The 20,973-nt window shown below is 39.4% G+C and overlaps 1 protein-coding gene across 1 annotated transcript; it reads right to left on the reverse strand.

Annotated features, from left to right (window-relative positions):
- Positions 1–303: 303 nt before the first annotated feature.
- On the reverse strand, positions 304–20,376 carry LOC113589682 (phosphatidylinositol transfer protein beta isoform). Its single transcript, XM_035530139.1, has 12 exons — positions 20,301–20,376; positions 17,511–17,541; positions 16,473–16,618; positions 15,954–16,045; positions 15,770–15,777; positions 15,135–15,209; positions 14,565–14,648; positions 12,136–12,213; positions 7,658–7,768; positions 7,070–7,192; positions 6,044–6,118; positions 304–3,037 (listed from the first exon to the last, which is right to left on the reverse strand). Exons 1-11 carry the CDS (start codon positions 20,318–20,320, stop codon positions 6,071–6,073), a joined length of 816 nt encoding a protein of 271 aa, XP_035386032.1. The 5' UTR covers positions 20,321–20,376; the 3' UTR covers positions 304–3,037; positions 6,044–6,070.
- Positions 20,377–20,973: the final 597 nt, after the last annotated feature.

A 20,973-nucleotide genomic window follows, 5' to 3' on the forward strand; every position in this document is an offset into this window, starting at 1 on the left:
ATATTTGGCGATTAATCAAATTTTGCTATACTACAATGTGATTTTTTTCAATAATATATGATGCCACTGATGCATCAAGCAAGCAAACGTTACATCACTAATTCACAATAAATGGATTAAATTGTGATTAAATTTATTGAATTCAGTTTAAATGAAAGTCTTTTGATTAACCACAAAATAATGAGGAAAACATCACTTTGAGAATAGTGATTGATAGAAGTACATTAAATGAAAACCATTACAGCCTTTAAAACCCCACATGCTGTTACCCTTACACAGAACACAAGTAAACAAACAGACCTGCATATTTACTACATCTGCTTTATTAAAACCAAAATATAAACATAGGTAAACAGTAAACACATGTAAACAAAGTAGTTGGACAATAAAAACAAGAAGTCAGTATTATTTCTATCGAAATTTAATGAACAATTAAGAACTCTTTTTATAAGCCAGGAAGAAAAATAAAACTACAGGAGAACAGGAAGTAAAGTGTACATTCATGAGAATGCTTTCACCGTTGTAACAAGCCAACTTACAGGATTTCATGGTTCTTTGATTAGCGTACATGATGACAAGTCGCAGCCATGATTGTGCTGAAAACAAAAGAATATAAACCAGGTCCAGATACCCCTTCACCTGGGACCTTCAGGAGTGTAGATGTCAGATCTTTATATAGCGGTGTCACCTCAGTGAAAACGAGACAGTGGTTGGGAGCGTCAAAGTTCTTATAAACCGAGGGATGCTTTCGTAAAAGAAATGTAACTACACACAGAATCATGATGTCTCAAACTGTTCTGTTTTATCTTCTACTGTCTGTACTGCACAAATATAATTACATTGTTATGTAGTCTGTTTGTCAAAACCCTTTTGTGCTTCAGAGGTCAAGGGATTAAAGCTTACTGAATAAAACTCCCTTTTCAATTCAGCAGAGGAAGTATGAGATACAATTTGGTAGAAACTGATTCAGACTCACTGTAAACATTAACAGTAAGCTCTTCAAACCATTATGACACAGGAGAAAAACAGGTAAGTATGTTAATATAGGTACTATATGTAGAACCTAAAAGATAGAGGCATATCAAAAAAAGCCCCTGGTGCTGTGATGCTTATTTAAGAAGGTGTGTCCTTACTGCCCCTGAGAGTTTGTGCCAAGGGGGAATGCACAGAGAGTATTTATTGCATTTTTCCCTAAATATATTACTTTTTATTCACCCAAGGCCTCCCACTACCAGTAATTGAAATTACAACCATCCCCAAATTTTCTGGGACTAGATTTATGCATGAAATGGTAAGAATTACACCACTATTAAATGTTTGTGTTTTCCCATTAGTACATCATCAGGCAGCCTTTGGCACAGACTGTGCTGGATCACTGTTGACAGGCAATGTAGGTTTAGTTTGTAAATAAGTGAAAAAAAATAAAAATTAAAAAAATAAAAATTAAAAAAAAGGACTGCAGCGCACTCTCCAACATGCTCACAAAAACCACAAGTTGAGGTGATAATGGGGCCATGCCGAGCTAACATTAAAGACAGTAGGCTGTACGTAATGAGGCTCCGATGGTTTAGTTTTAAGGCAACTTAAGGGCAACTCCAACTATACAGAGGACAAAGGTTTTAGCATTATTATTATTCAGATAAAGACTGGGCCCTGAGAAAAGAACTCTACAAACTGGAGGTTAATACCCTGTTTGGAATCTAAAAGCAATTTAGTGCATTTAATAAGGTTTTCAGAAGTCTAAACTTCATGGAACAATGAAAAAAGCATTTAAAAAAGGTGTCACCAAAAAGTGAAGGATATGATTTTTCATATAAAAGTGAAGTGATATGATCTTTCCCACCCAAAAAACATAAGTAAGGACCAAATAAGGCACAAATTTTTATATATATATATTTTTTATACATATACATACACACAGATATATGGAGAGAGAGAGAGAGAGAGAGAGAGAGACACACACACACACACACACACACACTTCTGGTTCTACAAGGTTAGAATGCTGATACTCTTCTGGAATTCAAGAAGTCCATGTACACATTACAGGTTCAAGGGTCAGGTTTGAGAGGGTGACTGGCATGCGGTTGGTGACCATCAAAGACATTTTACGCTACTCTATCAGAAGGCACCTGCAAAGAGGACATGGAGCAAAGCACAAGCAAAATGCAAACAGTGACTGACAACCTGTGCAGATTTGCCCCAATAAAGCTTATGAAAGACATGTCATCATGAAGGCATTGACACCTGGGACTGCGGTTGTGTCTGTGTGTCTATGCAGGAGTGTATGTGTGTTCATTTGAATTCATTTGTGTGCATGGTTGAGTACTTTGGAGTAAAAGTGTGGGGAAGGGATTATCTCTCAGTAACGGCCAAGGCAGGGAAAGACAGGAGAAGAACTGCAAAATGACAGGCACAACCCTGCCCTGAAGGGAAACCTCCGAAAACAGCTTCAGCTATTCAACACACATACACACAGAAAAAAAGAGAGAGAGTGCGAAAGAGAAAATGAAAGAATGCAAAAACTAAACACTGAAATAAGATCCCACATCAAAAGTGATGTAGCGAGGTAAAGAGTTAACAGGCAAGAGACCCAACTTCAGGCCTATGATTCTTGAAGAATCATACCAAAAGAATGTTTACCCAAGAAAATTTGGTCCTTTCATAGCCATACCTCAAACTTATTTTTTTTCCCCCCTCCCTTCTTATTTTGGGGATTGTCATTTTTTTTGAGACAGAGGCAGGACTGCCGTTGGCTTTTCTATGTTGAGGCTCCTGTGATAAAGGCATTATGTTTAAAAGCATTGCTTACTTGCTTGACACAAAGTGATTCTGTCATCATGGAGGCAGGGGGGTCCAATTGCTCTATCAGTTATAACCTCCCTCCTGATTTTGGCAAGAGACTGTTGAATGTTGCCTACAGATGAATGCCAGTCTTCAGTTGCTTTTCTCCATTGTCATGGTAGTGGGTGGGTTTGGAAGGGTGGTCTCATTCGTCGTCGGCAGCGCTAGTTCCTTGCACTTTTTTTTTGCGAAGCTGTCGAACAGGAAAAGTAGATGAAACCCATTTTATAATGGATGAAAGCCATATTTGATATTAACAGTCCGACAGCTAATGAATCACACCAACAAATGAAGTCTAAAGTTTGGTCAATGTTTAACATTGGATAGTTTTGGCTCAGGAAAACCAGTTAAAGGCTTTAGTTTGCTATGCTTCCTCCAGCTTCAGAGCACTGCTGTGAACAGCCACATGAGCACAACTGGGAGGGATCTAAAACATGTACTGCAGTGTCAGTAGCATCTGCACATTGAAAATGCACCAGTAATATGTTTTCTGAAGTTTTCCACCAAAATAACTTACCTGAAACCTCAGAGAAATTGCAGAATGTTTTTAAAAGTAAATTTCAAGTTATGGATGGTAAATCCAATATGAAATATATTACAACTAATCAAATTCATAAAAAATCCTATAATAGAAAACCCAATTCAACAAAGTTTCAATTCTGTCTACCGATTACATAGAAGATCCAGTACTTTTATCTAAGGATTTGAAACATGGGAAGGCCTGACAACTTCAAAAAGCCAATTAGCTGTCAAATTCGATGGGCCCATATCAGAATTCTTAAACAGACAAACTGATTCAAAATAGCCTAGCTGTAAGCAGAGATGGGAGACAGAACCAATGAATATTCCAACATTCCAGCCGTTCTCCGTCGTCCCGCCCCGACGTTCCTCATTTGCAAACATGGCACAGGTGTATTTCAAGTACAGAATTCCATTTGTATGTTAATGAGCCCTCAAGAAACATCTTGAAATGTGAACACACGCGCATTTTTGTGTGTTAGGACTACGGCCAAAAGTGGACAGATGAGTTTAGCGTGCTGCCCAAACAGGCATCTTGCAGACATTCATTTCAAAAGGTATGTCCCATCACCATGTACTCAGTTCATTCATCCCTTTCACAATCTATTCAGAGGAATTTCACTTCTACTCTTTGTGAGTCTTGGTTGCTGTGTGGTTGTTTTACATTAGAGGAGCCAAAAATCGAATTGCCTTGGAATGCATCAACAACTCTGGAAGGGGCTTTTCAAATAGCATGAGAAGTGCAATCAGCAATCATAAACCAAAAAGTGTGTTCAGTTCCACGCGTGAAAGAGAACTGCTCAAAGAGATATAGCTGTTTCAACCACACAAACCTGAGACACTGCAGGAGAGTGTTTACAGTACCCCTTGCCAGCTATGGTTATTAAACCATTTCTTGATTAAAATGTAAACAAAATCAAAGATAACATTTTCAAGTTTAATCTTCAAAGAAAGATGTTTACTGCTCAAGAGCTTGGTAGTCTTACAGTCCAAACCAAGCAGCTTGGTTACCAGCCACTGGGTAACTGACTAAGACAGTAAGGTCTTGAATGGTAGGCCTCACTAAATTTATAAACTCTGACAAACAATGAACATTTCCGTTAAATGAAAACAGAAGGAGAAGTCAGTGAGTACATGAATATGTGGCAGCTGGAACAATATATCTTTCAATATCATCATATGTAAGTAAAACACCCCTACCTGGGTGATCTGAGCTACTCTCTACCCAGCGTTACTCTCTATGCTTCACAGTCACTTCAGCCACTTCATACTTATCCTCTCATCAGTGCACTGGGACTGCTGGAGGGGCAACCAGCTAGTGCCATTCTGGAAGGGCAGCCAGCTAGTGCCCTTCTGGAGGTGTTCCCAGCCTACTCACACACTTCTTAAATTCCTCTGTACTACCAGGCACAGAATTACAGGTCAGCGAGAGAAGCACAGTGTGTAATAGGGTTTATGGGTTGTGTTTACTTTGACGATATTAAAACTAGGACACAAAAAAAATAAAACAAAGTACACATAGCTATAGACTAAACAAAGCCATCTAGACCTACGCTCATTAATAGAGAATCTTCCAACATAATTTGTAAATAAAGCTTTTAGATTTCTGGACAGTACTATATACTCGTTATTTAATGTATAAACCACAGATGTGTGTGAGAATAGTTCAATACTAGGAAAGATTTATATCCAGCAGGTATGTTCCACATTCACTGTGCACCACCAGGTGCATTGTAACACACTTAAACAGTGCTAAGATGTGTGTATTTGCAGAAAACATTACTAGTAAGAAGGACTTCCATTACTTGCTATCTACATTACATATAACTCCAAAACCAATGTGTAGGACAGCAAACAAGCCTTGGTTGATCAGTTATAACTGGTGTAATGGGAAACTTGGGAAATGTAGATTTTTTTGTAGAATCTGTCCTATTCCTGAACCATTACTTTCTTTGCTTTATTAACGTAAGGCTCCCAAGTGGCAGAACAGAAAACATAGTGGGCTCGCAGCGTTGAGCCGATGACATCACAGCCATCCTTGGCCAGGAGTCCATGGGAGCACATCTGGCGCTGCTCTCCTGGCGGTAGGGACATTATTACTCTGTCCCCTGTCAATCACAATGATGCTAGCCAATTGTGGACACCTGTGTGCTCAAATGTGCTGATGAGGGCAGCTTTCCTGCAAGTGCATTCAGCTGTTGTGTGTCTTGAGAAGATGTGGAGCTTGACTTTACATGTCTGGGAGGAAGCATGTAGTTATAATATGAGGGGGTTGCTGGATGATATATTATGGGGTTGTTATATTAGCTACTCAGTGGGTGGCAATAGACTTACAAATTAAAGTTGAAATCAAAATGTGATAAAAACAAAGAATAAACTTTATGTAAATTTAAAAACTGTTTAGATAGCATAACTTCATTCACACCGAAGCCATGATTATGATAATGATGTCATCAATTACTGTCTAACACATAATGGCTTCCCCTTACAAAAAATAGAATACTGAAAGTCACAGAGAGACAGGGACACACTCATGCATGCACACCCACATGCAAACACACATGCGTGCTTCTAACGTGAGACGTGCCTGGGAGATCCCACCCAGTGCAGCCCTGACAGATAAGACGTTAGGTTAGTGTGATGGGTTGTATGCTCCGATCCCACTCCTGGGTGAACTTACACTACATAACTTGAAGCTAAACTCCAGCTAGTCCTCTGCTGCCTTTGTGCCTCGTACTGAACCTCTCTTACGCATCTAGAAAGAAGAGAGTCAGCAAAACAGAAGATTTAGCACACCAGGGCAACCAGCAAGACGGACTACAGAGTAAAAAGAAGATATTGGTTCTGTAGTGATTCTGGGAGTGGGTACACAGAATGGAGAGAAGAGGGGGGAATTACAGACTCTTCGGTTTCTGCTTATATATGTTAGCAGACAACATTTACTGACTGGTGGTCATCAGACAATTTTAATAGCATACATGAACACGTGTAAAAGATGAAAAATACATATAATTAGGGGTATATGCATGATGATATGACAGTTTAAACCAGAACGTTTAAATACTAGTTAAGTGAATGCAGTGTCTTAATGCAAGTCTGTCTCATTTGTATAGTTGTAATACGTGCTTTGGAAGGGACATTCATAAATCTCATACTTTCACCATGAATCCATTAACATAGTCATTACTAGGAAACTGGAAAATCCTGTGAGATTTTATTAGCATCTCACGATGGTTCATTGAACATACAGGGTGAATACTGGATTACATCAAGATTTTCTGCACATGTCTTCATCCTTACCTGGATTTATTATATGAGTGCAGAGATGACTAATTTCTCTCTTTTTTAATCAAAGAAATAATATAAAAATACAAAATGAAAGTGTGCTAACTAGAATGAGTGGATGAGATCTTTCGCAAACAGCTAGCTTACTGGTAATCACAAAACTGTTGAGAAAACAACCAACTGCTAGGTACTTCTCATTCTAACCTATGATTTAAATGCTGTCTACATGTCAAAATTGTCACTGGTGAAAACAGTTATTACCCTTATTAATACAAAACTACTAGGACTAGTGTGAGATGATTGGGTGTAAATGCCAAAGGGCTATTTGGGTGAGGGGGGTGTCACAGTCTTGTGTGTGGTGTGTGATGAGTGTGTTTGTTTGTTTGTGCACGCGCGCATGCACGCACACACACACACACACCTCCTCCAGCTCTTTCTGAGTATCGTCTTCCATTCTTCGAATGTCCTCCATGCTGAGCTCCACCCACTTATCAATCCAGCAGAACAGCTGCCGGTGGAAGTTAGTAAAGATTCGCTTCTCTTGCTGAAGGACAAAGCAGATGCAGTTTAGAATCTCTCCCCTGATTTTATCGGAGGAACAGCTCCCAGTGGCCTCCACATGGCTTCATTTCAAAACAGTTCCAAGATAGCCACTGGCCATTTCCATCAGTCTTTCTCTTTTAAAGATTTAAACCACATAACTGTTTTACAGGCATTCATTACTGGAGATTATGTTAAAAACACTAGAGCATCTGGGTCAGCATCTTGGTGAAGACTTGACAGAGATCACAACAGAAATGAAAACTACCTAGTTGACAGACATACAGCCTGTCTACTAGACAGCTAAAGAACACAGCTAAAGAATAACACTACTGTAAACACTAAACAAAATTATTACAATTTGCAAAGCACTACCGAGGCTAATGGACTGAAGAGACTTCATCTGGAAGTCTTTTCTGTTGTCAGGGTTTGCAAACGCCACCAGCCTTTAGATCTGTGGGCCACGTACCTTATGAATGAAGTTTTCCACTTTGTTCTGTAGGCCCCACCACCTGAACTTGACGGTCACCAGTTTGTAGGCACACATGCGTGGGCTCTCGGGGTTACTGACCAGCTCTTTCTGGGATTTCACATGAAAACAGAAGCTTTTAAGAGGTTGCACACTTTGGACTAAAGAAGGATATACCCAAAACAACAACATCTAGCATAAGATGATCTAATTTCTTCTGTTCTGAAACAGTTTTCAAACTTGGCAAAAAAATTGCTCAGCAATGAAACAGATTGTTTCATAAACTTTTACAAGTGAAAAAAAAAAAAAAAAATCTGTTAAATCTCTGAAAAGGAAAAAACAGAAAAATGTCTTGAAACAAACAAACAAAAACAATCTTCTCCCAGTGTGGCACTAAAACGCTGTTAAAGCGTAATGCTTTGGAATGGAAGAAGATAAAAAGAGCTGTGTAAAAGGCAGACGGAGGCTGAAAGGGCGCTTGTTTTTTTGCTTCATGAGCAGAAGCTGCGGAGGGCCGAGTGGGGCTGCAAGACGAGAAGAAGAGCACAGCGGAGACCCTTCTGCACCTGCTCTGGTAAGCAACACTGCTCGCAGCCACATGCCAGAGATAAAACACGATGAAAGTGACATGCTGGTCGCTTTTGGGAGCGGGTCAGTTACATTATTAACATGGAGGAGCCGTGTACGCGCATGCTGCCCTTTCACTTCTCCCATCCGAGGAAACCTGCTTAATTAATGATTTGATATTTTCCCCCTTTTTGAGCTTTGTACAAACCCAGAAGGGGAAAAAAAAAAACACAAAAAAAACCCTTGGATCCCATCAGCACTCACGTCATCTCATTTGACGCTCCAGTCAGTACACAAAGGCTCGCATGGGAAGAGAAGCTGCACCAGGGTTACAAAAGTTACTGCCACCGCAAAAAGGGGGAAGAAAGGTGGCCAGAAGTGGAGTTTTTGATGACACGGCTCAAAGGAGTCCGTGGTGTGCGCTGTACGCGGAGACAAGCAGGCAGCATCTGTGCATAGCAAGATAGATCACTCAGCCACACCAGAGAGGAGGAACTGAGCCGCAATTTTATATTCGGTCTTAAAAAGAGTGTGATCTAATTAAATAACAACATAGCAAAGTTGTTACATAAAGGAGCTTATAGGCCATTTTTTGCAGGGCTGGGCATATATAGACTTGGGGTGGGGGTGGGGGGGTGAAGGTTCCTCATGAAACTGAAGGAAGTTTTCAATGGGGAAGTTAGGTTGAAATACTGTTACAGGGCATGGAGATTCTAACCAACACACCCAAGTACTTCAAATATCACTATAATAGATGTCTGTCTTTAAAACTCACATAACACCATAATTCTACAAGTACAGGCAGATCCATATAAATTAATTTTTTTTTAGTGACATGCTCAATCTCTGCCTCGTTTGTATAAATCGAAGCATCTAGGGACTCTGGATCTAATACATCCAAGGGCACGGGTCTGTAATAAATTTGATTGTCTGTGATGTTCAGGGTTGGACTGGATTTAAATGTATTCCCATGTGTTTTTCTATCCGTATCATCAGGTTACCTTTTGGACACAGCCTATGTTTTTAACTCCCCCAACAAATTATACAATATTTGACGGTATTCCTTATGAATAAGAAACATTACTACAGGCTTTTAGTCACGCAAGCCTACAAACTGGTATTTTAACCTGGGCTTTACAACTGCAAGCCCCGTGTGTGCGTATTACCTTCTGTGTCCACACACATTTATGCAAGCAGGGACCCACCCATCATACACTCAAGTCTTGGTGTCTAATTTAGATTCAAGATAAATAAAATTCTAATACACAAAGATTCATTTTTATGTTTTCAGCAGATGTCTATGGAACTGTACATGTGCAGCCTAATCTGCACCTGCTGGTAGGCCACGTCTTAATTCCACAAACATGTATAAATAAGAGAGTTAGACTTAATTACAAAGTGCAGCTATATTAATGTAGACCAAAACCATATTACGTTCATGTGGATCTTGCTTTCAGGTTGCAACAACCTAGTCAAGCAAGCTGACCTCAGACATATATTTCTGCATAAATTTGACCTAAAACTTCAGAGTGTCACCCAAGTCCTAAAAGCAGATTAAGAGAGCCATATCAAACAAATGAGAAACATTTTAGACTCTCATTTATTTTTTGAGGAAAATGATTCAATATTACACATCTGTGATGGAATGTGAACCTTTGCTTTCAGTATCTGACCCTCTAGTACATGAATAAATTACTAAATGTAATTGTTGGTTAGTCCTGCACATCTGCTTGAAGGAATTTTAGCCCATTCCTCCATACAAAAACAGCCTCAACTCAGTTATGTTGGTGGGTTTCCTCACATGAAATGCTTGCTTCAGGTCCATACACAACATTACTATCGGATAAAGGTAAAGATATTTAACTTGGCCATTTCAATATCTTAACTCTATTCTTCCTTAACCATTCTTTGGTAGAATGACTTGTGTGCTTAGGGTTGTTGTATTGCTGTATAACCCATGTTCTCTTGAGATTCAGTTCACAGGCAGATGGCCTGACATTGTCCTTTAGTATAATTTGGAATTCATTGTTCCATCAAAGATGACAAGCCATCCTGGCCCAGATGGAGCAAAACAGGCACAAACCACGATACTACCACCACCGTGTTTCACAGAAGGAGTGAGCTTTTTATGCTGGAATGCAGTGTTTTCCTTTCACCAAACATGATGCTCTTCATTTAAACCAAAAATATCTATTTTGGTTTCATTTGCCCACAAAACATTGTTCCAGTGGCCTTCTGCCTTGTGAGCTTTAGCAAACTGCAGACAGGCAGCAGTATTCTTTTTGGAGAGTAGCGGCTTTCTCCTTACAACCTTGTCATGCACACCAGTGTTTTTCAGTGTTCTTCTGATGGTGGACTCATGAACATTAACCTTAGCCAATGTGAGAAAGGTCTCTAGTTGCTTAGAAGTTACCTTGGGTTCCTTTGTGAACTCACAGCATATTACATACATGCTACATTACATGCACTTGGCGTGATATTTGCTGGTCGACCACACCTGGGGAGGGTAATAACGGTCTTGAATTTCCTCCATTTGCATACAATTTGTCTGACTGGATTGGTGGGGTCCAAACTCTTTAGAGATGGATTTTCCAGCCTGACAAGCATCAACAGCTTTTCTTCTGAGGTCCTCAGAAATCTCCTCTTTTCATGCCATGATACAAACATGTGTTGAGAAGATCAGACTTCGGTAGAGCCATGCTCTTTAAATAAAAGTGGGTGCCCACTTACACCTGATTGTCATCCCACTGACTGACAACATGTCTCAAATTTCACCTTCAAATCTACTAATCTTAAAGGTTCACATACCTTCACAGATGTGCAATATTGGATAATTTTCCTTAATAAATAAATGACTCATATTTTTGTCTCATTTGTTTGATTTGGCTCCATTTATCCCTTTTTAGGACTTGTGACAATCTAATGACATTTTGGATCAAATCTATGCAGAATTATGGAAACCTCTAAAGGGTTCACAAACTTTCAAGCATCACTGTAAAACAAGCGCTGTAATGCACATTATAGTGTTTGTTTTACAAAGCTATTTCTAAGTTTCAGAGAGGCTGCAAATCAATGTCCAACTTTATTGTGAGCAACTAAACCTCTTGCAGTTCGTCATAAAACACACCTTGCGCAACGGCTCGTGCTAGCTCACATGCGCGCAACCCCCCGGCCCCCCCCCAACACACTCACCATAACAAGATGAGCCTCGTCTGCTCCAATCACTGATTCGTATTAGGCTCAATTAGAGACTGGATAGAAGTGATTTATCTTCATCAGAGCATGGTCGCAGAGCACAGCCCCCCTCTCCAGCTCTCTCTCTCTCCCATGAGACCATGTTCTCCGTTAGTCTCTCCCTTCAGCTGCCCTCCAAGCTTACAACACCATCTACTGTCCCATCTCCCCTCCCCTCACCTGTCCTCCATCACCCCTCACCTGCACTCCACATTTATAAAGTGTTGTTAAATCTTTGTTGGCTGACCATGCTTCTGTAGTCTGTTCTTATGAGCACCCCATTCACATGCCCATTCAGCTCACTTCATTCGATCCTGGGCAACACTCTTTTATATTCTTGTCTTTCTTAAAAACAAAAATAAGGCTGTTTATTTAACAACCCAGTCGACTGATTGCAACTTAACTGCAAATGTCAGTGGGAGCTGACTGTCGCGTGGGTACTCCAGGGTCAGTGGTCCAGCCCAGTACAAACAAAATACACTTGCAAAAACAAATGATAAAAAGTGACCTACACAGATTACACGCAACATTCTGGCAAATAACCTTGCTGCGACTGAAATCACAATGTGTGATTACTGTGCAACGGCTGTAGCTCACCTCATTAGATCTCATTGCATCTGCTCCTGCCTCAACACAACACACATCCACCCTCCCGATGTACTGCTCATCTCGCTTACCTTCCAGTGAGGCCCCAGCGGTCCCCTGCCCGTCTTGGCGGACTTGAAGAGGGCGGGATCCTCATCCGTCTTGTAATCCTACACATGTAGAATGTATCTGCTTAATGCACGTGGTGGAAGTCAAAAGCATCATTTCTGATCATTCAGCACCCGTTTGCACCACAATGGCCACTTTAAGAGCATAATCAGTGAGCAAGTTAACAGTGACTAAAACAGTAAATGGGCACGAAGGCAAAGGGGTTGTGCTGCTCCATCTTGTCCTTAGCAGTGACACACACCGACACACACCTGAAATGAAGATCCGGCAGAGCCAAAGTCAGCACAAATTAGGAGGTAAGAAGTGAGAAGAAGAGAGAGTGTGATGGACACACACACACACACACACACACACAACCAGAGAATCTCCTTTTAATAAAAAAGGTAGAGAGGTGGAAATGTAGCACCTAAAATAAATGGACGAAACGCCTTTAATTTTAAGTGCACCTCCAGGGCCCTGCAAGTGTAAATAAATCATGATGTGCCTGAAGCCAAACAGCAGCTCTACTGGCCCGCACAGATGCGCGCGCGCGCACACACACACAAAAACAGCAGCTGTACCAGCTTGCTGCACAGAGAGAAGCAAACAAGCAGTGAAGACACACACACTAAACTGGCCTGTTTAATACCAAATGCACTGTCTGGAGGACAATGCGTGACTGTGCACTAATTAGGCTGGGTGTGAATTCATGCAAAGTGGAGTATAGAAGTTGTGTGTGTGTGTGTGTGTGTGTGTGTGTGTAGCTGCACAGAGCCTTAATTACTCTAACTAACTCATTGTTGCAGGCTCACAGCACAATGCCTATAGCCATGCCTGAGGCTAGAGCCTGATAAGGCCCTCAGACACAGGCAGCCAGTATACCTCAGAGACTATCGCTAGAACATACTCACACTCATACACCCACACACATGCGTGCGCACACGTACACATATACGCATACATAGTTCAAGAAACTATGGTGAATTCTAGTTCATTAGAGCAGTCTTGCCAAAGGCAATCACCCTCCTCCTCCACAGTGGGCATTTGGAGATACAAGTATTCATAAACTTACATAAGAAAACACACTTGCCAAAACAACAAGTTTTCAGGAGCAGTGAAAACTTTCCTGCTGTTTGTTCATCACAACACTACATGCACAAGTCCTATATGTAAAATATTTTTCATTTAAAAACATCTATCATTTGTTTGGGACTGTTAGTTGTGTTGTGTTTGCAACAGCATCATTATGAACTGGGGATGGGAAGGGCAGGGTCACAAACACAAAATGTTGGCTGTTTTATATATAAATCTGTAAGCCAATTAGACAAATTCCTGATTACATCATCTGTATATGCTGCCCTCTTCACTCTCTTCTCTCTTCGTACAGATAAAAAAGTACAGTTTGACCTTTAAAAGGGTTAAAATGCAGAAATTTCACTTTCAGTTTAATTAACAATTCAAAAGTGACCTCTAGATCATCTTGCTCAGATTCTGAAATTAATGTCCTGTTAATGGAAGGGTGGAAAGAAACACTTTCCTTATTATATGTAAATTAGGTAACTTCACAACAATTTTCATAATTATACAGAAATTGGTACAGAATCAATTTATTTATATATATATATATATATATTTATTTATTGTGAACTAGAATCTAATGAGGAAAATGATTACAAACATTTACCACAAGGGGGCAGAAAAGTGGCATTCTGAGGTTTGCATTTGAACAACCTTCTTTAAAAATGACATTTAAAAACATATATATGTATTTATTTTTTAAAACAAGGCATTTTTGAAACTGCAAATACATCCGAGAGACTAAAGGAGGACAGGAAAATCAAATTTGTAGCATAAAATAGCTGCAATAAAGAGGAATTCAAAATGGAAGGGGACTCATTTCTGAGGTGAACAATTTAACTATATCAACTTAAAGCGTGTTTCTATAGTGCTTTTTACAGATAGTGTCATATTGTCGACCTCTGCTTCATACAACATGATATCATTTTCGTGATGGCATATAGTGACGCAATGTTTCAGAGCAAAATTGTTCAAAAACTCAGAAACACAAAAATATTTTGCATCATACGTTTTTGCCATGACATGCACCCTTAGTGAGCAATCGGTTTCACTTACGAGCAGTAGTGGCAGGGAACAAAACTGAAACTACAAGAAGAAGAAGAAGACAGAGACAGGAAAAGGATGCCAGTAAAGAATCGTATGTTTAAATGGCATTTCAACTGGTTAAAATTCCGTTAGCATCACCTCTGAAAATCACTTCCCAATTCATTGCAAGTTTCAGTCTTCAGTCTGTCAGCACAGGATGCTATACTGAAAATGGACCAGGGAAGTGAAAGATGACCCCAGCACAATTAGGCAGCTGTATACCACCCAAACTAAAGAGATAGATACTTACACCAGGGGCTACTTGAGCCCTGTCTGCTATGTCAATGGGCATCACCTCCACGGAATTCCATGTGGAACTGTCCAGCTTGTGAACCTGTTGTTCAAAACATGAGCCAAGACTAATATTGTGATAATCGTAAACAGTATTAACTAAGACTACCATCATCACAATATTAACAATATTAATAAAACTACTATGCACTTTCAATGCACAGTTTAAACAGAAAGCTGGCTTGTGACTTTAATGGACAAGCATGACAAATATAAGAAAAAATAAATAAATCAGAATAGTATTAAGCACCAAGAACTCATAAGTGTTACTCCTCTTAAAACCCATATTATGCTACTTTTAATAACAGAGTGCAGCCATCTTCTGATTCTCTCTCTTCTCTCAGAGTACATTTAGCTTTAAAGAAAGAGACAAATACACATGTGACATGTGCCTTGTTCTGAAATACACTAGAGTACTACTACAAGCACACATGGATTAAATACAAAACACGACTGCAATAGTCAAACCAACAAATCACACAAATAGAACAACAATCCATGCATAAGTTTGAACACAGCATTGACTCACATTCTCTATTGTTCCAAGGTCAGGTTTGTGCCATGTTTCAATTTTGATGAAGAAGTCATCCTTCATATATTCATTCTAGAACAGGCATAGCAATCACAACCAAAAAAGCTGAATACAATAATACCACTGTACCAAGAGTATGAGTATAGAGTAATATTACAGAGTATTTTCACAATCAAAACAGAATAACTGTTCTCAATGTTTTGTAATGTTAGCAACTATTACTGTAATTGCCCATCAAAACTGAGCATACATGAACCATGCAACGGAAAAAAAAAAGACATGACCAGTAGATGGAGCCAAATCTTAATTTCAATTAGAAATGCACTTCTGTATTCATTAGACGGTATTACACGAGAACCGTCATAGCGTTGGATTGACTTCATAAATATGACTTCATTCAAATACAGACCACTTGCCCTCATGCAGTATTGATTTCAGAATTTATTTTATCTGTGCCACATAGAACAATTTATACCTGTAACTAAAATACTGTGATGCATATTCTGCATCATGATCAAAAACATACATCTATACATATCCCCACACACACACACACACACACACACACATATATACATATATATATATATATATATATTAAAATGTAGTGATAATCGTTTCAGTTTACATACCGTTACAACTGTCGCCAAAAGATGAAACATGCAACAGAATAAAAACAGATTATTACAAAACCATACAGAGCAGAGTCAAGTACAAACAAAACAGGTAGCAGTAATAGTTTATAATGCTGTTCTATTCTATGGTGGAATAGAAGCAGAAAAATATCAGAGAAAAAAAATCCAAACCATCACTCACTTGTTCTGCAGTAGGGGTAAGAATTCCAAGCCTTCTCATGGAAAACCAGAGAACCTTCTGGAGCGATCATCCTTACAAAGCCTGGAACTTTACTGCGGCCATAGAAACAGGACATAAGATATTTCCAGTAAATCAAGGATTTTATTCAAATCATTGGACTGAAATACAGAGCTGTGTGACAGCTTACCTACTCCTAGAATTGTGGCTATTTTGGAAAACAATTCTAAAGTCAAACGGGTAGCTAGAGATGCATAAAAACCTCACAAACAGTGTGCAAATGCATCTGGGTTGAAATGTTTCATGTTTTATTTTTTATTTCTTTTTTTAACATGATTATGGTGCTACCGAATAGTTTACTGTAACAAGCGGGTGTGTTGGGGGAAATTCTGAAATCCTTTAGGAGCAGGACAAGTTTATGCACGCTGATGACATCAGAGGGCAGTGATTGGTTAACAGGCCTGTTGTTCCAGGATCATGTCCTACTTGAGGAAGCTGGGGTCCATGTGTAGGAACACACACCTTTTGAGATGGTAGATCTTGTGCGTGTACTGGCCTCTCTCGCCATCTTTCTCATAAGGCTCGTTCTTCAGCACCTCGATGCCTTCACCTCCTCCGGTCTCATTCTTACTGGCCTCTGCCACCGAGTACAACTGCCCCACTTGGTACTAACATGGATACAGAGTTATTTGGTTATTCATTTCATTATTTATTTGGTTATTTATTTAGTTATGCGTTTATGTATAAAATACTTTGAAAGCCCGTCGCCTTAATATGCCAACGTTCAACAAAACAGAAGCCAATGCGATGCAACTACTGGACTTGCTACTCTAGCGAGTATCGGGTTGTAAGTGTTTATACCACAGAAAGGTCCACAGCAGATGGTGCCTGGACTTTTTGGGTTCTTGGATTCTAAAGTAGGTCAGACCTGCACTCGTAGATGATCAAAGAGTTCTTAAAGGCATAGTTCAGGCCTGCACACTTCTTTCCCATGGTGCCTGTTCGGTGAATGTGTGTCTCTACAGCATCCAGACTGAATAGTAAACAAACAATCACATATGCACTGGAATAAGAGTCTCCAGCCTGCACACAGCTCAAAAATACTAGTTCCTTGGGGGCCCTTATCAGCATCCAGTATATGCACATGGGTGTAGCAGACAGCAAAGACAGCAAGTGTGCAGCTGGTATAGAAACCGAGTGGACCCAGGGCTACCTAGCAGGCTTTGGCAGCTCCTCAGCCAACAGATGGGAACTAGCATGTCCCTATTACTAATAACTACTTAAGGTGCTTGTGAAATTTCATGCCCATATATGGGGAGCAGGGAGTGAATGGTTTCACAGCACCAAACAAAGATATTACATATGCACACATACTTACACACACACACACACACACACACACACACACACACACACACACACACACTTACACACTTACACACTTACACACTTACACACTTCAGTCATTACTGGCACACTGTTTGACAGCAGTTTATGTTTACTTGTTTGAATGTTCTTGGTCATAAAAGGAAAAAAATTAAAATAAAAAAATAATCTCACCTCTTCAACTGTGCATGGTAAGACCACACGACTGCAAAGAAGAACAGATTAAACCAGTTAAATAAACAGCAAACTTCTCCCACTTCTCTGATGTCTGGGTCATCATTTATTAGTTGGCAATTTTTATTTATAATGTATTATTTGACATAAAGAAAGTGGACTGCAGGCTTAGGAGCTAGCAGGCAAGGCTACCTTCTGAGGACCAAACTGTACTGTCATTCATCTACTCACACTGATAAAATCAACTTGACCTCACCAAGGAACAAGGGAACAAAGTAAAGGGCATACTCTTAACTAAAACCTCAATAAAATGTTGTATGAAGTGAAATTGTAGAATAAGAGTAAGTTTAATAAACCATAAGCCTTATCTAGTTCTTAAAATGAACTATTTGGATGCTTCAGTTAATAAATTCCAGACAGCAGAGTGAAAGGCAAAAAGAACAAAAACAGGAGGAGAAAAAAAGTGAATAGCTGTAGCTTTCGAGGGTACCAGCTCCTAACGGAGAAGCCAGACTGAAATCACAGGGGGAACAATCACAGGCTCACACATTTGAGGAAAGTTAATCAAGACGAGGCTAATGCAGCCCTCAGCAATATCTAACAAGCGTATCTCTTCATCATACAAATTACAGCACAAATTACAAACAGGAGCTAAAACAGAACTCGACTTCCCATGAAACCGCCAGATTATGCACAGCAAGGCTGCAGGATTACAAACAAAATCAAACAGGAATGCGGGTCATCCCTAACACATAGGCATCAGGTTTCATAACAAATTTCCTGGTGCTGTAGTGCATGTTATGTTCATTGTGTCAGCATGGTCCTGCAGGGACGAGCTGACAAAGAGGGAATTTGATATGAGAGACCAGATATCTGATAGACAGACTATATGAAAGTGCATCTCCACAATGAGCTCATTGTATAGGCTCAATTAATCTCACTAGGAGGAGGTACTCTGCAGGTATACACCCCAGAGCCAGAAGGCATATAAGGTTGTGTGTGCCTGATTATATACATTGATTAAGGCCAGAGAGAGCCTCACTGACTAACCAGTGAATATTGTGTTGAATATAATACCTCAGCAACCCAATAAGTACCTTAGAAAAAATCAACTGATGTTGAATAATTTGAACTGTATTCAGTGTGCTGAATTTATAAACAGCAGCTAACATAATTTAGGAAAACATTTGGGGTGTCTACTGTAGCAGGGTTGTTTTGCACAATTAAAAAAGGCTCAATAACATTGCAATACACCTCACTGCAAAACAAAACCACCAAAGAATAGTCATTGAACAGAGGTAGGCTATCTAAGGTTGGTCAGTGCATGCACTTATTAGATTGCTGTTTCAGACCTCATCAACCCATAAACTGCAATAATATTTACATCTTCTTTAGGGCAAACATTTTATATTTTAGTGCAGAATAAGCTCTGCTGAAAGTACTAAATAGCATGCACATGTCATTGTCGGTAACTAAGCAAGAACATTTTTTGCATGTTTCAACTATAAAATCTATAAAATCATACTATAAAATCACTTAACAGAGTCTCTTTCCAAGATCATCAAATCACCAATGTTATCAACAAAGATCACCTATACATCTTTATGACTTAACACACATCTATGATCACTCTTTAGCTCACGGCCAGGAAATCTCCCTTATACACAACAGACCAAGGATCAGTGGGTTCAAAATCATGAATCACTTTATGCTATTAATAAAATATCACTCCTGAACAACATCTTCATGTAATTTTCAGAATTAACATCTCAAAATTTATTTGTTTATATATTTGTTAAATTTTGTCAGTAGTGAAGCTCTAACAGTATCTAAACCTCATCCACAAAACACAGTAATCCAAACTTCGTATCCAACACAGTAATCTAAACCCATGACATAAAACACAGTAATCTAAACCTCGCCTGTAAAACATATTAATCTAAACTTCAACCATAGGACACAGTAATCTAGACCTCATGCATAAAATAGAGTAATCTTCTGCTGCAAGGGCACATGCCTCTACATGCCTGTGATTTTGAGAGATAACTTTAATGCCAGCATAAAGGCAGGCTCCTACACAAGTTCACTGACAAATCTTTCTGAACATCTACAGATATTTCCTGTGGACACTATAATGCTATTTAAGAACGTCTCCGAGAAGCATCGTCAGAGCAAAATGATTCACTTGTATGCTTTCCTGTATCACTTAAGCCATGACTCGACAAATGAATCAAGCAGGAAGATCACGGGGTAGTCAAGACGCCTGCATCGCCTCACGTTTGTGCCACAGGTGCAAAACAAAGTTGCCAGTCGTCCTTAACAAAGTTAAACCATTGTTTTTATTTGATTTTTCCCTCCTTGTTTGTAAAGTCGGTAATTATATTCTCCTTCACTGCCAAGTATGACAAAGGGCTGAAACTAGAATTTGGAAGGAAAACACGCCTCTCTTTTCCTCAGCGTAGCTGCTATAATGCATCCGCTGTTTAACTTAAAAGTTATAAATGTAAATAGTCAATATTATGAAATGGAGTTTGAAGTTATCACCTGCGTGCTATCTACGTGGGAATAATTCTTAATAGCTCATTTGCTGTCAAAGCCGGTAGGCCAGGCATAAGGCAAGCGGGTTGTTGAATACACCCAAGCCACATCCTGTTTAGAAACTTACCAAAAAAGTTTGTGAAGCTTTAAACAGGCACCAGACCCGAACAGGTCACTCAATGCGACACTGTTCAGTTGGTAAGACATTTCATAAACAAGAAGAAAGAATAGTTGAGAGACTATTACACTTACTATTCTTTGACGAGCACCATTTTCACCGTTACAGCTGCGGCTGCGCAACAGTACTGACGTCATAAACAGTTACCAGCGTGCCCCCTTGTTGGTTTCCTGTTTCACAGCACGATGTATTTCATGACTGAGTAGGAAAATATTTTATGTTTCTAGTAGGAAAATTGAGACGTCGCAAATAGACGTCAGTTGGTGGATGCTAGGCATTTAGTTAAACGGTGTTTTTGTTCTTCTGGTTTAAAACCGAATAGAAAGTGTGGGGAAATGTCCTTTCATTACTCGCATAGTGATTTTAATTCCATTATAGGTAGCCAAATTGACTTTTTTTCCTTCTAAAATTGTAATATGGGAACAGTAAATCACTATTCTAGATCCCAGGTCTTCCTAAATGTTGTCCCACTGGAATGTTAGCAACAACCTTTCTATATTTGTTTAATTTAACAACATGGTGTCATATGAGTCTATGAGCACTATGAATGCAAATTCCTTAAAGCACAAATAAAAATAACCAATAGGGCTACGTCCTCTGCAGGACATAGACTGGAGAAGGACCAGGTCTTTCGTCAGAAATACAGTATTTACAATAAGGCCTGACGTATAAGATATACACTTGAAATTCTACCATCCATAGATATTTAGATGCAGTTAGTATATTTTTATTAATTTGTTTTTACAA

Source organism: Electrophorus electricus, chromosome 9, assembly GCF_013358815.1.
Source record: "Electrophorus electricus isolate fEleEle1 chromosome 9, fEleEle1.pri, whole genome shotgun sequence".
Lineage (NCBI taxonomy): Eukaryota > Metazoa > Chordata > Actinopteri > Gymnotiformes > Gymnotidae > Electrophorus > Electrophorus electricus.

Bases quoted from the DNA above. Each gene is read 5' to 3' on its own strand.
- LOC113589682 (XM_035530139.1), bottom strand. From the start codon at position 20,320: ATGGTGCTCGTCAAAGAATA. The intron at 16,619-17,510 runs GTGAGATTATTT...TATCCATGTTAG, and splicing joins TACCATGCACAGTTGAAGAG to TACCAAGTGGGGCAGTTGTA. The intron at 16,046-16,472 runs GTGTGTGTTCCT...CTATGGCCGCAG, and splicing joins AAGATCTACCATCTCAAAAG to TAAAGTTCCAGGCTTTGTAA.